Source organism: Dendrobium catenatum, unplaced genomic scaffold, assembly GCF_001605985.2.
Source record: "Dendrobium catenatum unplaced genomic scaffold, ASM160598v2 fragScaff_scaffold_182, whole genome shotgun sequence".
Taxonomy (NCBI): domain Eukaryota; kingdom Viridiplantae; phylum Streptophyta; class Magnoliopsida; order Asparagales; family Orchidaceae; genus Dendrobium; species Dendrobium catenatum.
In genome coordinates, this window is record NW_021318644.1 from 16182 (window position 1) to 34633 (window position 18452).

An 18452-nucleotide genomic window follows, 5' to 3' on the forward strand; every position below is an offset into this window, starting at 1 on the left:
TTAGTCCACAATTGTACAAGATTCACACATAAGCACAAAAGAGCTATCCACCTCCAGAAATATCCTCTCACTCACACACACACACATCTCTCCAAGTTTTTTTTTTTAATTGCAAATTAACTAAACTTGGGCCATGGAGCTGGTTTGGTGGAGTTGCGACATTACTGAATTGTTGTGTTTGTTTACCACTCATTGTATTGATTCCTACTTCAACAGTCTCCAACTGTTTACTACTACGGTGTTAGGGTGATTTGGCACTACGAGACTCCTTGGATAGTGCCTCAGTGCTAAGATCTTCAGCAATCTTCTCAGACCTCTCAGCTGCATCGCCGAACTACTTGCGCTGTGATGCTGGGGAAAGTTGTAGCACTGTGGCATTGGATTTATGGCGCTACACTGCTGAGTCAAAGTTAATAAATTTTAACATATTTCATACATCAAAAGATAGATTTTGCTAGCACTTTATAACAAATAAATGCAATTTGGAGTATACAATTTTTCCACTTATTACCAGAGCATTGTGTTGGCTAAGCTGTGGGGCATTGCAATGCCTTTTCAAATTTCTTTACATTTGACTCTTTTTTTGAGAAATTTCTGCACAAAACAATAAGTAAGTTTTATGTTAAAATTTAATGACTTCTTCTTCAAATCAATCAAAATCATTTAATATGTGTAACATAATCTTTAATATTATATTTCATATCTTTAAATCATCAATCAACTGCATCAAAATGCTTATTAAGGATAATTCATATTTCATAATGAGATAATTATAATTTAAAGTGTAAAAATATTTATTTTCCTATATTTGATGAATAGTTTAATCATCATAGAAATTAATAATATTTAATCCATAAAATTCTTATATAATAGATCCTAATTAATATTTTGATATCGAGTTCAAAAATAACATTAAATGTTAAACAAAAAATAAAATTAAGAATTCAAAAAAATCTATAAAATTATTTAAAAATATATTTATAATAATGTTTAATTGAATCGAATAAGTTAACACATATTGATTTGTTGGTTCAAAATTTTAACTATTAATTAAAGTTCCTTGAAATTTAAAATAATAATTAAAAAAACAAATAAACTTCAATTCAAGTATAATGACTTCACATCAACTTCATCATCATTCTCTCAACATCCCAAGCCGTCCAAGCCAGTCCGCATCCACACTGGCCTACTCCTACCATCTGAAACTAAGCCCGACCCTTCGATGCGCATACATTTGTCATCCAACGGCAGACCATCCACCCTAGATCTACTTATACATAGCCAGCAAGCGGTCTCGAGGATAATTTGGTAATTTCGTAATCGGCAATCATCATTTTGAGAGCCGAAATAAATTCCGGCCTCGAGTCCGCAGATATACAACGTGGTGCCGGGCGCATAAAGTGATACAGAGCAGAGTGAAGGAAGAGAGAGAGAGAGAGAGTGTGTGAGAGAGAAAAGGTGCAGCTGAAAAAAAGGGTAAAGGAGAAGGGGAAAAGGAGGGTATAGGAATCGACGAGGCGATTCTGTCCTTCACGGGCGGCGGGTTTGATCCGCTGGGAACATCGGTAAAGGAGGTATACCTTTGATGCTCTTGTTGCGGGAACACTTGAAATTAGTGGATAAATTATCGTATTCCTTGTCTAAATGAGCTTGGAGTTTTTTCTGCTGTAATGCAGTGGAAAAGTGAAGCATTTTGTTCTTTGGTAGTGATGCTATTTTAAATGATTAGAGTATTTAGGTGTTTTGATTTTCTTTTGTTGTATAGATTTCAGCCATTTGGCAATTTGTATTTCATTCTCCATGTTGCATTACATTGGTAAGAGTTGGGCTTTTGGCTTGTGCCTGAGTATACTTTTCATTTACTTGTAAATGGATTTGCTGTTTTTCTTTTGTGCCTTGTTACTTCTGTTTTGTCTGTCTCCTAATACTTCGCCTAAGTTATGACATTGCCAAAGCAGAGAAAAATCAAATCAGGAGGCATTTTTATGGAAGATAAGAAGGCTTTTGGCATTTCATAACATAATAGGCATATATTTGAGTTAGCGGGACTGGGTATAGTTTGCCTTTCTTCAGCAAGACGAGGGAAGGCCTATAAGAGTTGATGTTGTAATATTATGCATGATCTGCAAGTTCTGATCCTGTACTGATTTTTTTGATGAGGAAGATTAGAGTTGATTTTGTGTTTTCTTTGTGCATTTCATTTTGTTGGCTTTTACTGCAGGAGTATAATTTATTCTGAAAGAAGAATGTGGATTGATCTTTATGGAAATAGGAAGAGAGAAATTCTGTTTTCTTTTTTTGCTGTTTACTACTAGTTTTTTTGTAGCGTTCCGTTTTCTCATTTATGTCTCTATCTGCAAGTCCTTGCAATTATCTATGAATGAATATGAATTTCACATGTTTTGTCTGATATGTCAGTTCATTTCAACGCTATGATGGGCTCAATGTGTTATAATTGTTTTTTAGTGTTGTATGCAATGTTATTGATTAAAATATGACCTACTTTTGCTTTACATTTTAATGTTTCTGAAGGAAGGTAAAGGCTGTTTTGGTTGAATAATTAAGAGTTTCCTTTCAGCTAAAGAGTATCATCATACTGGACGGTACTAAGAGCTTTTTACACGGTTTACTTAATAGTAAATTTAAAAATCCTACATATTGGTGCATAAGTTTTTCAAGTATCACTTTCCTGTGGCCTGCATGAGCCCTTTCCTTTTGAAGGTTACCTTCACATTCTTCTTTTCAATTTCAGATCTTCAATACGGGTGCTTTTGTGTCCAACTGCATCCAATTCTTTTGCAACCACCTGAATTACTTGGAGCACTTCATACATTGGGTACCAATGTGTTCTATGGGTTAAAGGATATGGAGCATCTTCCTATTATGCAGGGTGAGTAAATGAAAAAGATTTGAGGATTCTGCCCTTCACTCTTTCGTATCCCAATTACCTATTTTTATGCCAACTTTCCTCATTTAACCAGTGGTTTACTTGGCATTGATATTAGTATGGGTATAATATATTTCATACTAAATAACTTTGTTTGACTTGGTTAGAAAATATTAGAAATGACCTTTCTTTATTAGATTTAATTGAGAATTTGACTCTTAACGTGGCACAATAGAGAAAAAAGATTCATGTAGCCAACCTCACATAGTGGGATAAATGCTTGTTGTTGTTGTTGTTTTTGTTGTTTGAACTTTGAATAATACTTTAGTTATGGATGTTCTTATTAGACATTTGTACCTTGGTGTATGCTTTTTGCTAATGATATTCTTCTTGTTGACAAGATTAGAGAGGGAGTTGAAGAAGAACTTGAATTATGGAAATTAACCTTGAAGTTTAAAGGTTTTCGTTTGAGTAGATCTAAAACCAAAAATATTGAGTGTAATTTTAATAGTAATTGATCTAGTGGGAGGATTGTGACTTTGGGCAATAAAGTCATTAAAATAGTACATGTTTTATTTATATGTGGTTAATTGTTCAAAGTGATGGTGAAATAGATGGGATATTATTAGTAGAATTCAAGTTGGTTGGTTGAAGTAGAGGAATGCATCAGACCTATTTTGTGATAGAAAAGTACCCTCAAACTTTAGGGAAAATTTTATAAGATCATGTTGAGACTTGCAATGCTTTATGACGTAGAATGTTGGTCATGAAAAGAGAAGCATAATATTAAGTGTTGCATATATGAGGATGCTTAGGTGGATGAGTGTTTTTACGCTTAGAGACAAAATGCAAAATGAGTATATACGGGAAAAGGTTGGAGTAGCTTCATTGGAATATAAGATTATAGAGAATCATCTTAGATGGTTTAGTCACATAAAACATTGGCCTTACGATGTGCTAGTTAGGAGAGTTGATGTATTAGATCTAGCATATGTTAAGAAAGGTAGAGATAGACCTAAAAAAGACTGGGTTAGAAAGTATTTAAAATGATATTTTTTATTAGATTAAAATGAGAATTTGACTCTTAATAGAATATATTGAAGAAAAAAGATTCATGTAGCCGACACCACATGGTGTGATAAAGGCTTGATGTTGTTGTTGTAGCAATACTTATAGTATGATCAATGGTTTTTCTGGTCTTGGTGATGTTTTATGTCTATACACAATGTGATAGAGCGTAAACATGGTTTTACTTGGTATTCCTAGATTTTGTAAGAAAACCTATTAATCATATATTTGTTTGCTGTTGTATTGGTTGCTCTACTTTCTGCTTTTTTTATTTAGTTACAAATACTGATACTGTTTCTTTTTTCTTTTGCAGGTTCTCTATACAATTATTTTCTGATTTCTATATTTTTGTTTTGTGGTTTCCAAGAAGCAGAATCTCAGAAAACTGTACTTCAACCTAGATCACATGTTCCTGATAAGTTTGTTTTGTCTGATCCTCCAATTGGTCTTTTTGGCCCTATTGAAATTTCACCTTCTGTAGTTCCAAGAAATCCATATCCTGTTGAACCCCTATCACCAATGTATCCTTCCTTTCCTAGAACGTATGAACCTGTCTTAACTGGAAAGTGCCCTGTTAACTTCTCATCTATTTTAAATATTGTGGACAAGACTGCATCTGATTGTTCTGCACCTTTAGCAGCACTAGTTGGGAATGTTATTTGCTGTCCGCAGGTGCATAGTCTTTTGCACATTTTCCAAGGCGCTTACAGCAGTGAGACTGATATGCTTGTGCTACACCAAACTGAAGCTGATGATTGCTTTTCAGATATCATTAGTATATTGACAAGCAGAGGAGCAAACAGTACAATACCTGAGCTTTGCTCAGTAAAGCCATCAAATCTCACTGATGGCTCTTGTCCTGTAAAGGATATTAAGTCATTTGAAAAAGTGGTCAATTCAAGCAAGTTAATAGATGCATGCAATACCATTGATCCACTTACAGAATGCTGTAGGCCAGCTTGTCAACCTGCAATCATGCAAGCTGCATTTGCCATCTCACAAAGTAGGAACACTAATCCCAAAAATTCTGCTATTCCTGGGAGTGCTACTAGTGTTGATGTTGTCAACGACTGCAAGGAGGTTGTGTATGCTTGGCTTTCTAGAAAGCTGCCATTAGAAGCTGCCAACACAGCATTTAGGATGCTTTCTAGTTGCAGGGTCAACAAAAGTAAGTACACTGATCTTTTCATAAAGGATCATTTTGTCATAATTGCATGCAAGGGCATGATAGCTTATTTTCTTTTGTGCCAGAATCTTTTGATAATTACAATTTTTTTTTCTTGTTGCACTGATTCAATTTGTGATGCCTATAATGTATACCAGAAAACAAAATTTGAGGAAAAGTGAATTTTCAAAAATTTAACAATTATGTCTATTAGAATACTAAGTACATGAGTATCAATGCTTGCATTGCTTGACTGTGAACGAAAGAAAAATAAAGTTCCCTTTCTTTAATATTTTTATTTCTTTGATATGTACATTTGTGATGTTGGTGGAAGCTCCTGTGCTTCCTTCACATATGCCTCCTCTTGCAATTTCTTTTTTTTGTTCTTTTAGGACTGTATCTTGTGATTCCCGAGGAAGCAGATTGTAGTGTGCTTCTATTTTGATTCCTGAAGGAGTGGTGAAATTTTAGCATCTCTAGCTGTGCTTCTGTTTGAGGATTTTGTTGTTTCTTCTGTCGGTGGCTTTCTAGTTGCCTTTGCAACTTCTGTTGTTGCTAGGACTGTTATGTTGTAATGCTGCCCTTGGATTTCTCTTCTGATATTGGCGGGTCAACCCTTCATGGTGTTTTTTTAACCTTGTGATTATAAGTAGGGACCTAGGATATGTAAAGAAGTTGTGTGTGTTGATTAGTCAATGTTTAAGAAAATAATAGAAAATCTCATGAAGGTTCTTTGTCCCTATGACTATATATTATATATACACATTTGATTAGGTGATGCAAATTGAGATTTTCGGTTGCCCTTAGTTGATCTAACAATTTGAGGTGGTATATTTGCCTACAATGGATTTAAGTACTATCCTGAATTGATTCAAGTGTGTTGTATCAATTTGTATGCCAACACGATAACAACTTGGATGTGACAATTTTGTTAAAAAATATGACCTTGGATTGTCCATAATGAATTAGAGCAACAAAAGTAAATCTAATTTATCCCCAATAGAGCTTACAACTTATATCTACACATGGAGTTTCCTCCATGTTTTGCATTGAAAAATATGCCGAAGCTTCAACAGCTACCACCCGCTTTCGAGAATGTGCTTAGGTGTTCCCTAAAGGTGTCCTGATAATTTTGTGGAACTAGGGATGTAAACGAGTCGAGTTGAATTTTGGCACTATCAAGCTCAGCTCGTCAGTCGGAAAGCAAGCTCGAGTCGAGCTCGATTCATGTTACTGTGCTAGGCTGATCGAGCCGCTCGATTTCCTGCATGCGTTGGTTTCACACCCGCCTATTTTAGTTTTCCAGCACGATTTTCCCGTCTGATTTTCGCACAGCTTCCATGCCTTGCAATATTATTCGTATTGAAATTTTCATTGTTTAATAATAAGTAAAGCTTTGAAATGAAAGCATAGACACAACATTTATTTGAAAATTCATTGTTTAATAATAAGTAAAGTTGCAACATTTATTAGCATTGATATTTGAGACTTTTTTATTAATTATGTGGTTGTTGAAGATTTGAATTTAATTTTTTTAAAAACTTCTAAATGTAACAAAAACATTCAAAAAAAAATTCAAACAGTAATTCAAGCTGGCTTGCAAGCTCACGAGCCGAGACTCATCGAGTTCAAACTCCAGCCTATTCTTGAACTTGAGCTTGTTTACTAACTGAGCTTGAGTTCGAGCTCGAGCTCGATAAGCTCGGCTTGCGAGCCTATAAATTAGTCGAGCTCGAGCTCACGAGCCGGCTCGGCTCACTTATACCCCTATGGGGAACACAATAGTCCCCGATCAACATCCAATTTCAAAACTCTAATGTCATTAATCTGCTTCAACAGGCATGCTAAGTTAGTGCATATTAAGATGGTCATAAAGACCAGATTACATTCAATGGAAGTTGAATGGATGGAAATCCAAGCAAGTAGTAGTAGTGCTTCTTGTCGACCTTATTGAAGGATCGAATAGAATTCTTTTCTCTTTTTAGTACGGGATCCCATTCTCAAAAGTCCACTATTGGTTGGATGAACGAATTTGATTTACTTTAGATGAGACAGACCACGCCCCGGGACGGAGGAGAGGGAAAAGCCATACCTAATCGAAAGAATGCCAAGTTAGATCCCAAGCTCACTTGTGGGATAAAAAATATGAAAAATAACTAAAGTAAAATAAAAGAATAAGATAACAATGGTTTCTCCCTTCTATGAATTAAAACCAAAATTTCCCATCCATATAGAACATGTTAAGGGTATCAAAGGAAAAATAAACATAAGGTTCACTAAAAAAGCATGCTTTATCAATACGGTCAAGTCAATCATGCTTTTAGCCTCTGAGCCATCTCAAACGTTGTATTGCAAAGCCTTTGAGCTACTTGTTTCATGTGCTAGCAAAAAACCTTAAGCCAATATATGTCTCAAAATTGAACCCTTTGTCATATTTTGCATTCTCGAATTTTTTGGGGACTCCTCGAATGAGGAACCTATGGCTTTGTATGAGGAACACGATACTCAGACAAAGTATCGAAGGCAAAAGGCCAATACTTGATGCAATTTCCCTCTCTCCTTTGTTTGAGAACTAGGCGATAAAACCTATGGATGACAGAACCATTGGACCTCGACGGGTTTTCCCACCATCATTGCTTCCCCTTAAGCATGAAACAATTTACTATAAGAGGTTGGAACACCATTTGTGGAAGTTAAATAGTATCTTATAACACCTTTGATTGAGAGTTTTCCTATGATGGGGAGGTAATTAATCATTAGGGGTTGAACCCATGAGAAGCCTCTAGCCAAAAACATATAAATCCTAAGAATGTAAATCTTTTAATGAGGGTGAAACCTTGAAGAATGCTTATTTACTCTTATTATTTACCTCTTGAGAAATTCATCTATTTGTCCAAACCCTACTTTGAGCTTTTCAGAGCCCACAATAAGCTTCATTGCACATTAGTGTTATATTGGTCCGAGAACTGATGAGATGAATGGGATGATCTTCTTGACTATATACAATTGGATTCAAAGATGAGTGAACAAGCAAATCATGTTCAACCATATTGGATGGAAGGATGGTTCTGGATCTGTTGTTATTCTAATCAGTTTAAGTGTGCCATATCCAGCACATGTACATATTATGTTCTTGTTTCATGAAAACTGTCTAGGTCTCAAGTAAGTGCCATCATAATTTGTTATGATCATTTTTCTAGGAGTGAATTTGTGATTTTTTACACTTGCTTTGATTACTTGATCCAGTTGTTTCCTTTAATATGCAAATATCTTTGTGATCTAGCTCAAATGGCCAAAATGATATTATATCTGGATTATCTACATGTGATTTGATTACCATTTGCTTGAGTAAACTATGAATGCAATGTTAGAGTATGAATTTTTCTGCTTTCTTCATTTGGGTGGGTAGCTTTTCACTGTTTATGTCTGATCATGTATCTTCTATTCTGCAGATTGCCCATTGAAGTTTCAAGAGCCCTCAAATGTAATTAAGCAATGCAGTGATTTGGCATCGCCAAATCCAACTTGCTGTGCTTCATTAAATACTTATATCGGAACCCTCCAAAAGCAAATGCTTATAACAAATAAACAGGCCATCAATTGTGCGGCGTTTTTTGGATCCATGTTGCAAAAAGGTGGTGTTATGACAAACATTTACGAGCTTTGTGATGTTGACTTAAAGGACTTTAGCCTTCAAGGTATGTTGTTATCTGCTGACTTGTTCTGTCTGGTTATCTTATGTATTTTATTTTTATCGTTTAAACGACTAATTGGCTGTTTTTATTGTCTTTTTGTATTGGGAAGCCTATGGACAACAAGGTGTGTGGTGCATTTCCTTTTGTTTTTTGTACAAAGTTGTCTGAATCTTTCATTCATAGTATACGAATATGCAGTCATCTCATACATATATGATCGATGTCTAGGGTGTCTACTTCGGAGTTTACCAGCAGATGTTATATTTGACAACACCACTGGGGTTAGTTTCACCTGTGACTTGAGTGATAACATTGCTGCTCCATGGCCTTCATCGTCTTCCTTTTCATCCATGTCTTTTTGTGCACCGGGTAAGTTGATCTCTAAAAATATAATTCATTGACAAGTGTGCAACCCCTTAAAGATGTATGCATCGCTTGGGATGTTGACTCTGTTAAGCAATTGGAATGATGTATTGTCGTGGCATATGCATTTTTGCAGAGATGTCTTTGCCTGCACTGCCCGTGTCACCAACCTCTGGCAACTTAGGTATGCATTTCATGCAAATGCTCCCCCTTATATATCTTGGTTTGAAATACAAAGTCTAAAAGCTTTTTTTGCAGATGTTTTAGTGTGATATTTAGTAGTTGATAATTGATATAGTTGAAATCGATGGAAAATTTGCTTCCATCTGTTAAAACAAGTAGAAAATTTGAACATTGGAAAAATGTTTAGAATATAGAGGGCTTAGATTTGCATAACAAGTAAATTCAAATTTTGGAAAAGTAAAGAATATTGTGTTGCCTACCTGATCCTTTTGATGCCGAAGTCACTGCTATTTCTAAATCAAAAGATTTAAATGTATATTCTATTGATAACTTATTGGCTTTTATTGATAACTTATTGGCTTTCTCATTGCTTATGAGCAAAATGTGAGCCAAAAATTTTTAGATGCAGGTGACAGGAAAAATGGAAAGTTTGATCTAAGGCAGATGGAGTTTTCTTAGATTATTCTTCAGTAGGTAAAGCTTATATGGTCTTTCAATAAAAGAACCTTAGTTTTAGAGGAATCCATTCATATGGTATTTGATGAGTCAAATAGATTAGTTGAGCCGAGGATAGATGATGGTGAGGTTGTATTTATTCGTGGAGTGGAAAGTATAAACTTAAGAAACAGAGAATAACCAGAGAATCCTTTGCCTAGGGATTAGAAATATTCTTCTAGTCACAAATAGAGCTTATTGTTGACCTCTAATTGCTACATAACCGGCTCCCACTGCCCACCTCGACAACTCCTACGATCCCATGTTTTGGCAACTGCTCCCCACGTTCGCTCCTTACAAAAAACTGAAGGCACGGGCATCTAAAGAGATACACACAGAAACAGAAAAAAGGAAATTGGGGGACTTACCATCTCTCTCGCTTTCTGTTTGTATGCCCTAGGAAGCTCCGGGCGAAGACCACTTTCCTCAACTTGTCCAAGCTGGAAGCCGAAGCCGCACAACCGACTGCCTCTTCCAACGCCCTACGTCGAGCAAGCCGAGCCACCATCTTAGTCGATTGAAAAACTATAGTCGATTGAAGTTCACAAATCTATATATAGTCTTTGATATCCATAAACAATATTTTGCTGTTGATCCACCATCATCTGTTGGACACCGTTTATATTAGTAGCAACAGCTATTTTTCTAAATGGATTGAATTATATCCTTTTAAAGAAATCACTACTAATTATGTGATCAACTTCTTTACTCATAATATTTTCTACAAATTTGATGTACCACGCCGCATAATCTCAGACAATGGTCTAGCTTTTAAAAGTACTAAGATTTACATATTCATTTAACGACATAAAATCGATTGGCAATATTCATCGATTTATAATTCAAGAGCAACTCATAAATGAGCTAAAATTTCAGCTCAATTTGATTGAGCTTGTAAACTCGAGGGAGGCCAAAATTAATTTATTTTGGACATGAGTTGACCCCCTTTGTCTACATCAGATTCTCCCCTTCTTGAAGAACTCATCTCTCGATGAGTTAGCTTTTGATTCTCTTGAGGAGGTGGAGACGGAGCATCCAGCTCTTTGATCTGGTCTTCATATTTCTGCATGATCTCATCTCATTCCTTCAGAAATTTATCTTGTAAACGCTGCTTTTTCTTGAAGTACCTTTCTGTACGTATGTGCATCCATGATTGAAGTTTGTATAGTTCATACTCCAGAGGATTTGCTGACTTTGATGGAATCCACCTATCCATAGGATCTTCAATTTCTTCAGATTTGCTTTCTTCTGTCTTTTTTCATTTTTTTTTTGACTCAAACAAGACTAAAAAAAAAAAGACTCAAAGAAAGACTCAAAAGACTCAACCTAAACTTAGACTCACAATTCTTTTACGACTCAAGACTCACAACAAGATTTGACTCGACAAAACTTGACAAACTCACAAACCTAGGACTTCCTAACTTGCTCTGATACCAAATTGGTGGGGGCAAGAAATATAGGGAGCCTATACCCCTCTCCCACACGAAAGATCCGAGCCTTGAACCCGACGACCCACGAAATTACGAAACACGAAGACTAAGATGAGGAAGAACAAACTCTTACATTTCAAATTAAACTACAAATAAGACTACAAATGACGATCTAACAAATTCGAATCGAAAATCAAAGACACCCTAAAGTTTCTTGACTTAGAGACGAAAGATACAGATGGAGTGGCACTTGCAGAGAGACGAAAGAGATTAGAAGCCGAGACGAAAGGTTGGAAAGAGCTCGCAAGATTTCCGGAGGGGATGAGAAAGAAGACGAACAAAGCTCGCAAGCTTTTCCAATAACCCGCAGGTTAGATTCCAAAATCACATAACATTCAACTATTCAAAACATTACAAATCCCCATATAATAGGTATGAAAGGGAATATCAAAAGACACATAACATTAATTTACACAAGAACCTAAGCACCATGAGCACGAAAATCCCCCCCCCCCCATGCATCACGGAAAACAGCCCAAACCCAGGAATCGAAGCAACAGCCGCGGGAGACAAGGAGGCCACACGGAACCAAGGCGCCACAACCACGGGAAACATCCCAGGCTCGGAAAACCAGCAGTCGGCCGAAATTCCAAGGGGCAAAGGCACAAAAAACAAAACCATGGTGAAATCCAAAGAACCACCAAATTGGAAAACGAAACAACATCTTGGAATTCCAAGAGACTAACATAATTAGAAACATATAATAATAAAAACTATAACATTTAATAAAAGATAAATATAAACTAAAATTTTAGCTAATAATGAGCTAACCCTTAGTTCAATAAATGAATTAAAGACCAGCTCATAAATGAGCTAAAATTTCAGCTCAATTTGATTGAGCTTGTAAACTCGAGGGAGGCCAAAATTGATTTATTTTGGACATGAGTTGACCCCTGTTTGTCTACATCAGAGATGATATATTTGGTCAACATTTGAACCACTAATCCCTAGGGACGAATGGAAAAGTCGAAGAACGTCTAGTATGATACTGATTATATTGTACAATTTGATAACCTTTTTGAACTGATCGGCCTAAACCAATTGAATTTTTTCTGATTGTATTGTATGATTAACATCTTACTGAACAATTCAAATCATATGGTACAATAGTCGGGGGCCTATTTAAGAAGGTAGTCTAAGGTTTCAAGCACATCAATCTTCTAAAGTTATCCCATTACATAACTATCATAGAGCATGATCATTGAGATATAAACCAACAAGTAGAGGTACAATAAAACGACAAAATTTGGCTAGCTAGCAAAGAGGAGGTTAACGTATGCCAATAGAATACATTGATTCACTTGTGAAGTTAGTGACCAATGAATGAAGCCCCGAAAATTGTGATGTTTGGATCTTTGTCAATGACTCCTCAAAGGGGAGGTGTAGGTGACAATAAAAAAATACTTGAATTGAAGGCTTTAGCATTTATTGAAGTTGATACCTACTCACTATGTCTCGATCGTGAAAGAAGATGCAGAGAGATCTTGAGGGCATGCACCAGGAGACTTTGACATCATGGGGTGAGGACTGGCAGAACACTATTTCACTGTGTGCCCGAGGCGTCTTATTCAATTTTTTCTATTCCACATTCTTGTCTTGTTGTGCAATCGCATGCCTGTTTTTAGCTCCTCTTTGGCCCATGTTGGACATTAATTCATTTTGAAAAGACTTAAACAATTTTGAAAATGCCATATATGTGTTGGGATAGGTTGGAGCTGAGTTTGCATCCTACACAGACCATTTTACATTTAGAATTACCTATGCTTCATTATATATCCTTCTTAAAGGCATTTGAAGGACTTAATGGGTTGTTTGGTAGCATGTATTTAAAATATATGTATTTTTATAATTTGATGTACAACAAATACCTATACTTGAATTTTTTAATTGGGTGTAATAGAAATCCATTGAGATGATTCATTTTGTTTTAGTTGAATGCATTCGGAATACATTATTTGCCAAAAAGAAAAAAAATGATTAGTGATTATAATTAATGGTCATAAGGTGTGTTGGATTGGACGATAGCATGCTGCAATAAGGTGAGATGATGATAGGGTGAGATACAAATGAGGGCCTATGAGGGCAAATCAATGATAGATGACAAATTCAAGATGGCGAGGAGCAATGATAGCTAGAGGCACCAGATCGGGTGTTGATGGTATTATAGCTATCTTGGTAGGTCGTGATGGCAGGGCAACAATTCCAATGAGATAGTGCGAAGACAACAAAAACGCACAATAATTCAATGTTGATTGAATCAACTCTTTTGGGGCATATTTTCTAATACCTTCAAACTTTTGTAATTTTTCCTTAAATGTTAATGACACACCAACATTGGCATTGATCATTTGATAGAACTTTGCCAATATCAATAATCTATTGCCCATAAAAAATACTGAAATAAAAATATGTAATCTTTAAAATATCCCAAAAAAGAAGTGAACTCATTGATGTACCATTAATTTATGCATCATGCTCACATCACAATCATCATCATCATCATCATTATTACCAATGGCCTCTTCAATAGAACCTTCGCCATAATCTATGGAAAATATACTTTGTTAAATTGGCTTAGAAAAAAAAAACACTAATCAATTATGGTGTCCCAACCTTGCCCAACTCTAATTTCAGGAAACATATACTTGACATGATTTTTCAACGTGTCAAATAGAGCGGGGTGCCTCGAGGTGCGTTCATACTTGGCATAGAGATGAGGCTTTTTGAAGTGTTCATGCTTCATAGGTCCTTATAGTCCAACATGTTATTGGACCCAAGGTTTAAATTGCATAAGTAAGCCTCGAGGCGTTTTTCGTCCATGAGACGAGGCGTAAGTCTCGAGGCGGTGTGGGCGTAAACCTCACGGACGCAGAATTGCGTAAATGAGAATTTAAGGGTTTTAGCAGGTAAATAATAGCAATATTCTATCATACAACAAAAACATCTAAATGACATGTGAAATTAGTGTAAAATAAGAAAAAAAATGCAATAAAATCATGTCCCAAAGTACAAAACCACAAAATATTAGTCTATCAAAACTCCCAAAGTACAATTAAGAAAGAACATATAAAATTCAATCATATCCCATCACTAAATGGGTCTTCAATGGAATCTTCTTCTCCAATTGTATCTATAAATGTCATATCTTCATCATTTTCAATGTGACTCACTTTTCTCTTTCCTGTTCAATAAGAATGATCATTATCATGTTAATTGCTCACTTAATATATATATAATGCAATAGCATATAAGAAGTTGTGGAATACCTTTATTTGGTTGTTGTGCTGCAGAACTAGTGGATGTGCCCACTTGATCTGCCTGGCCCCTCAAGGCATCCACACTTAGATCCTCTAGCTGCAGGTCTGATAATGGAAAATCTGTTTCATCATCTATAAACCACTCATTATTAGATGACACACCAATGAGTCCTCATCATCCTTTACCCCTTGTTCCTCAACCTTCTATCTTTCAACCTCTTGTTGTGCATAATATACACAGGGGAGTTCATTTTGAGTGTTGAAAACCGATTTCTTCCCTTTATAGAGGAGCGACCGGAAATAAAGGGCTCACCGGCGAGCGGCGACGCCGGCGGGAGAGGCGCCGGAGACATGCTGGAGATCGGGCTTCGGGAGGGATCGGGTTCGGGATGCTTGCGGTTTTGCTTGGACCGGTAGAAGGGAGAGGCAATTTTCATATTTATTTAAAGTGAGTGGGATCCTTTCTATGAGGCGCATGCCTCATGCAAAATTGCGCAATAGCGCAATTGAGGCGCTCCTCACTCTGCTTCAGGCTTCAAGGCGTCTTTGGTCCAAATTGCTTAGGCCTCAAGGCGTCTTTGATCCAAATTGCGCAGAGGCGCGCCTCTTATTGCGCAATTTTAAACTATGATTGGACCTTCAATATAAGCCCCAATATTGTGCTACACTAGTCACAATTTCTTTTGGAGGCTTCAGATGAATCCTTCATCAAGATTTTATCCCTCCAACTATTTGACAATGATATCAAATATCATGCCATGGGTCTCTTGAACATAGTTTGATTTTGTGATAGCCTTTAGAAAGTCTCGACTACTGCTCTGAATGCTGATTTGGTATATCACCAATTTATCGGAGTAGATCTTCTAGCAATCTATTGCTAGAGCATTAGTGGTGATAATAAGCACCACACCGTCAACCATTGCCATTTTGCATGCCTCCTTTTAATAATTTTTTCTATAAGATATACAATAAAGTATGCTTAAATTTAGATCAAGAAATTTCCGGCAAGGAAAAAGCTTGAGATGGTTTTGCACTTCAATCTGAATATGCCTTTCCCTTCACTTGAGTTGTCATCATGTTGATTTCATCATGACTTTGAAATAATTGTGAAAAGTCGAAAAACACAAATCCTAAAAGGCCCATGGAATCAGACAGGATGTTCTTTCTTCGATGAAGCTAAACACGTTAGAAACTGGATTATTTGGCCGTCCATTGAAATTTTCTTTGGAAACAATGATGCTGTCGGAATTGTTTTAGGAAAAGATTCGAAGAGAAAAATCATAATTTTTTGTGTTATAATTATTTCAAGAATTTTTTATGAGCAATTCTACAAAATACAGAGTGTTCCAAAAAAAGTGGCAATTTTTGTTACGCTAAACAATGAAATATCGATTTTCTGAAGTCTTGGTTTGAGATATTTTCCCCCTAACCAAATAAGGTAATTTTGGCAAGAAATGTTTTGGAAGCGAAAAAGTTTCCCCAATGATATTGCAGAAATTTTTTTTGAATTTTTGGATTTCAGTAAAAAATCCTAAAATAGAAAATCTACCAAAATTCATCCATAGTATTTTACATCAAGAAACTTTTGGAGGACTTAAGCTTAACTTACAGTAAAATTTGGTCAAAAGATATCAACATCAAAGAAATCAATAAAAACAGCGTTGAAACACTCAAAACTGACAAAATCTTATTTTATTGTTGGATTCCCGATTTTCTTTTTGACCATTCATTCTTCTTCATCTCTACACCACATTGGGTGTGATGCCACCTCAGGATCAGCAACTCTTTCCTGAAACTAAGGCCAACAAAATAGGGCTATCAAGCAGGACCAATACCTTATTTTCTCAGTCTAAATCCATCCTATTTAGGGTGAGCAATCCCTTTTTTACAGTATTGCACCTAGAGTTAGTGATTACGAGCCTATTGTTTGTTCATAGTCGGGCCTACGGGTGTAAGTGTGCCAAGCAGGCTCGAACTCAACTCGCTAAAGAGTCCGCGAGTCGAGCTTAAGCCTGTAATCAATCTCGTTCACGAAATGGGATCAAGCTTGAGTTCGAGCTTAGTACGACTCGGCTTATTAGCTTGTCGAGCTATTTGATTTTAAAACATATATTTAAAAATTTGTAATATACCATTTTCTTAAGAATTTTATAAGATAACAAAAATTCAAGCTTCATAAACGAGTCTAGTTTAAGCTTTTCAATCGAGCTGAGCTCGAGCTTTTTAAATGAGCTCGAGTTTGATTTTTATACAGTGAGTCCAGTTCGAGCTTATTAAACGACAGTGTGAGCTAAACAAGCTCAGCTTAATGATTGCACTGCTCGACTCGTTTACACCTCTAATTTAGTTTTTTAAAGGACGGTTTTCAGTCTCTTTGTAAAGGAAAAAATGGGAGATTAGAGTGAGAGCATAACTATCATGGCGCATCAGAAAATTTTTATTAGAGGATGGCAAGGGAAAAGATATTTCATACTTTATTGGAATTTTTCGAGATCCTAAAAGGAATTTCTTTATTTTTGTTCATTCAACTGGCTTGTGTCAGCATGAGTGGGCAGTGCATTACATCGTTAGCAGTGGCAGCACCACAGCTAGTCAAGCCCCATCAACCATTCCTGGCCCCTTTTTCTTTTCAGGATAGACCATCTTATTGGGTCGAGCATTGTTGATCCTGTTCAATCAAAGTCAATTTGAAGCTAGGATCCAACTTATGTTCAGATCAGATTGCAGGCGATCAGTTTTGCCTTATCATGATGCGGGCAATGGGATCGAATGTTTTTTTATTGGTCAATGTTATTTTCTTAGAGTTGCATCAGCTGAATGTAAGAGCATCTCCAACCGAACTCCAAACACTTGAATGTCGTTGCTGCAGAGCTCTAGCGGAACGGTAAAACTTCCGTTATTTGCTCCGTTATTTTTCTGTCTCTACCTAACTTGCCGTAGAAACGCGTGAAAAGAAGAAAGAACATTACCTTCGCAAAATTGGAGTTCGATTTGATGAATCACAGCATATTTTTTAGTTTCACGGCATTTTGAAGTGAAAAATCAGATTTTCGGTTGGAGATGGTCGAAGGATAGTAGATTACAATGGTGCCTATCTTGAAAACTGCTCGTCTGTTTTGAGTATAAATATGCAATTTTATAGTCATTTCATTGTTCTTCATATGCATACACAGTCTGTTGCACACAAAAAAAAAATGCTGACTCTCCTTTATTTAATTCCCCAGGTAATCATGCCAGGAGATTGGGTATTTTTGCACACTTATCTTTTTATTTGGTCTACGGAATTTTGTTATGAGGGGGTGATGGTCTGGCTAGCAGTTATTTATATATTGAGCGATTCATTTTCCTGTACAGCATGCTTTGTGTTGTTTGCACAACAATCTGAAAGCACAGTAATTTCAACGAGATTTTGAACGCACCTCATGATCCTGAAGCTTTGTGAATGTGAATATGGATTGTAGAAGAATGCTTTTAGAATGTCTTGCTTTCCTCAAACCTTACCTCGTTCATGGCTTGCTGTATTGCTAAAAATTTGGTGGGCTGTGAAATCTGCAAGGGGGATCATGTGAAGCTATAAAGGTTATACTGGGATTATGATGGTAAGAAAAAGTTTTGTATTGTTGTTAAAAAATCACCTTTTTTAAATATTATTTGATTCTTTTTTAGTAGAGAGAATGCTGGAGATCGTGTGAGAGAATAATATAAAAAGAACTAGAAAATAAGAGATTCAAGTCTCAAAGTATCTAAAAGATTTATTTTAATGATTCTCAAGATCTCGAGCATGTCTTTTTCATCATTTATTTTCAGGATTTGGAGGGTTGTGAGAAAGATTATATTTAAGAAAAAAAA

The 18452-nt window shown here is 36.1% G+C and overlaps 1 protein-coding gene across 3 annotated transcripts; it reads left to right on the plus strand.

Moving 5' to 3' along the window:
* The first annotated feature begins 1357 nt into the window (after window positions 1-1357).
* Window positions 1358-18098, plus strand: LOC110095006 (uncharacterized GPI-anchored protein At1g61900). Of its 3 annotated transcripts, XM_020820369.2 has the most exons (9): window positions 1358-1574; window positions 2533-2603; window positions 2753-2890; window positions 4269-5123; window positions 8573-8818; window positions 8925-8939; window positions 9044-9184; window positions 9315-9362; window positions 17828-18098. In XM_020820369.2, the coding sequence occupies exons 3-9, from the start codon at window positions 2866-2868 to the stop codon at window positions 17896-17898; spliced, it is 1401 nt and encodes a 466-aa protein (XP_020676028.1). In that variant the 5' UTR covers window positions 1358-1574; window positions 2533-2603; window positions 2753-2865; the 3' UTR covers window positions 17899-18098. The 3 variants fall into 3 exon arrangements, with proteins under 3 accessions (XP_020676028.1, XP_020676029.1, XP_020676027.1); XM_020820368.2 differs by lacking the exon at window positions 2533-2603 and having other exon boundaries at window positions 1359-1574; XM_020820370.2 differs by lacking the exons at window positions 2533-2603; window positions 2753-2890.
* Window positions 18099-18452: the final 354 nt, after the last annotated feature.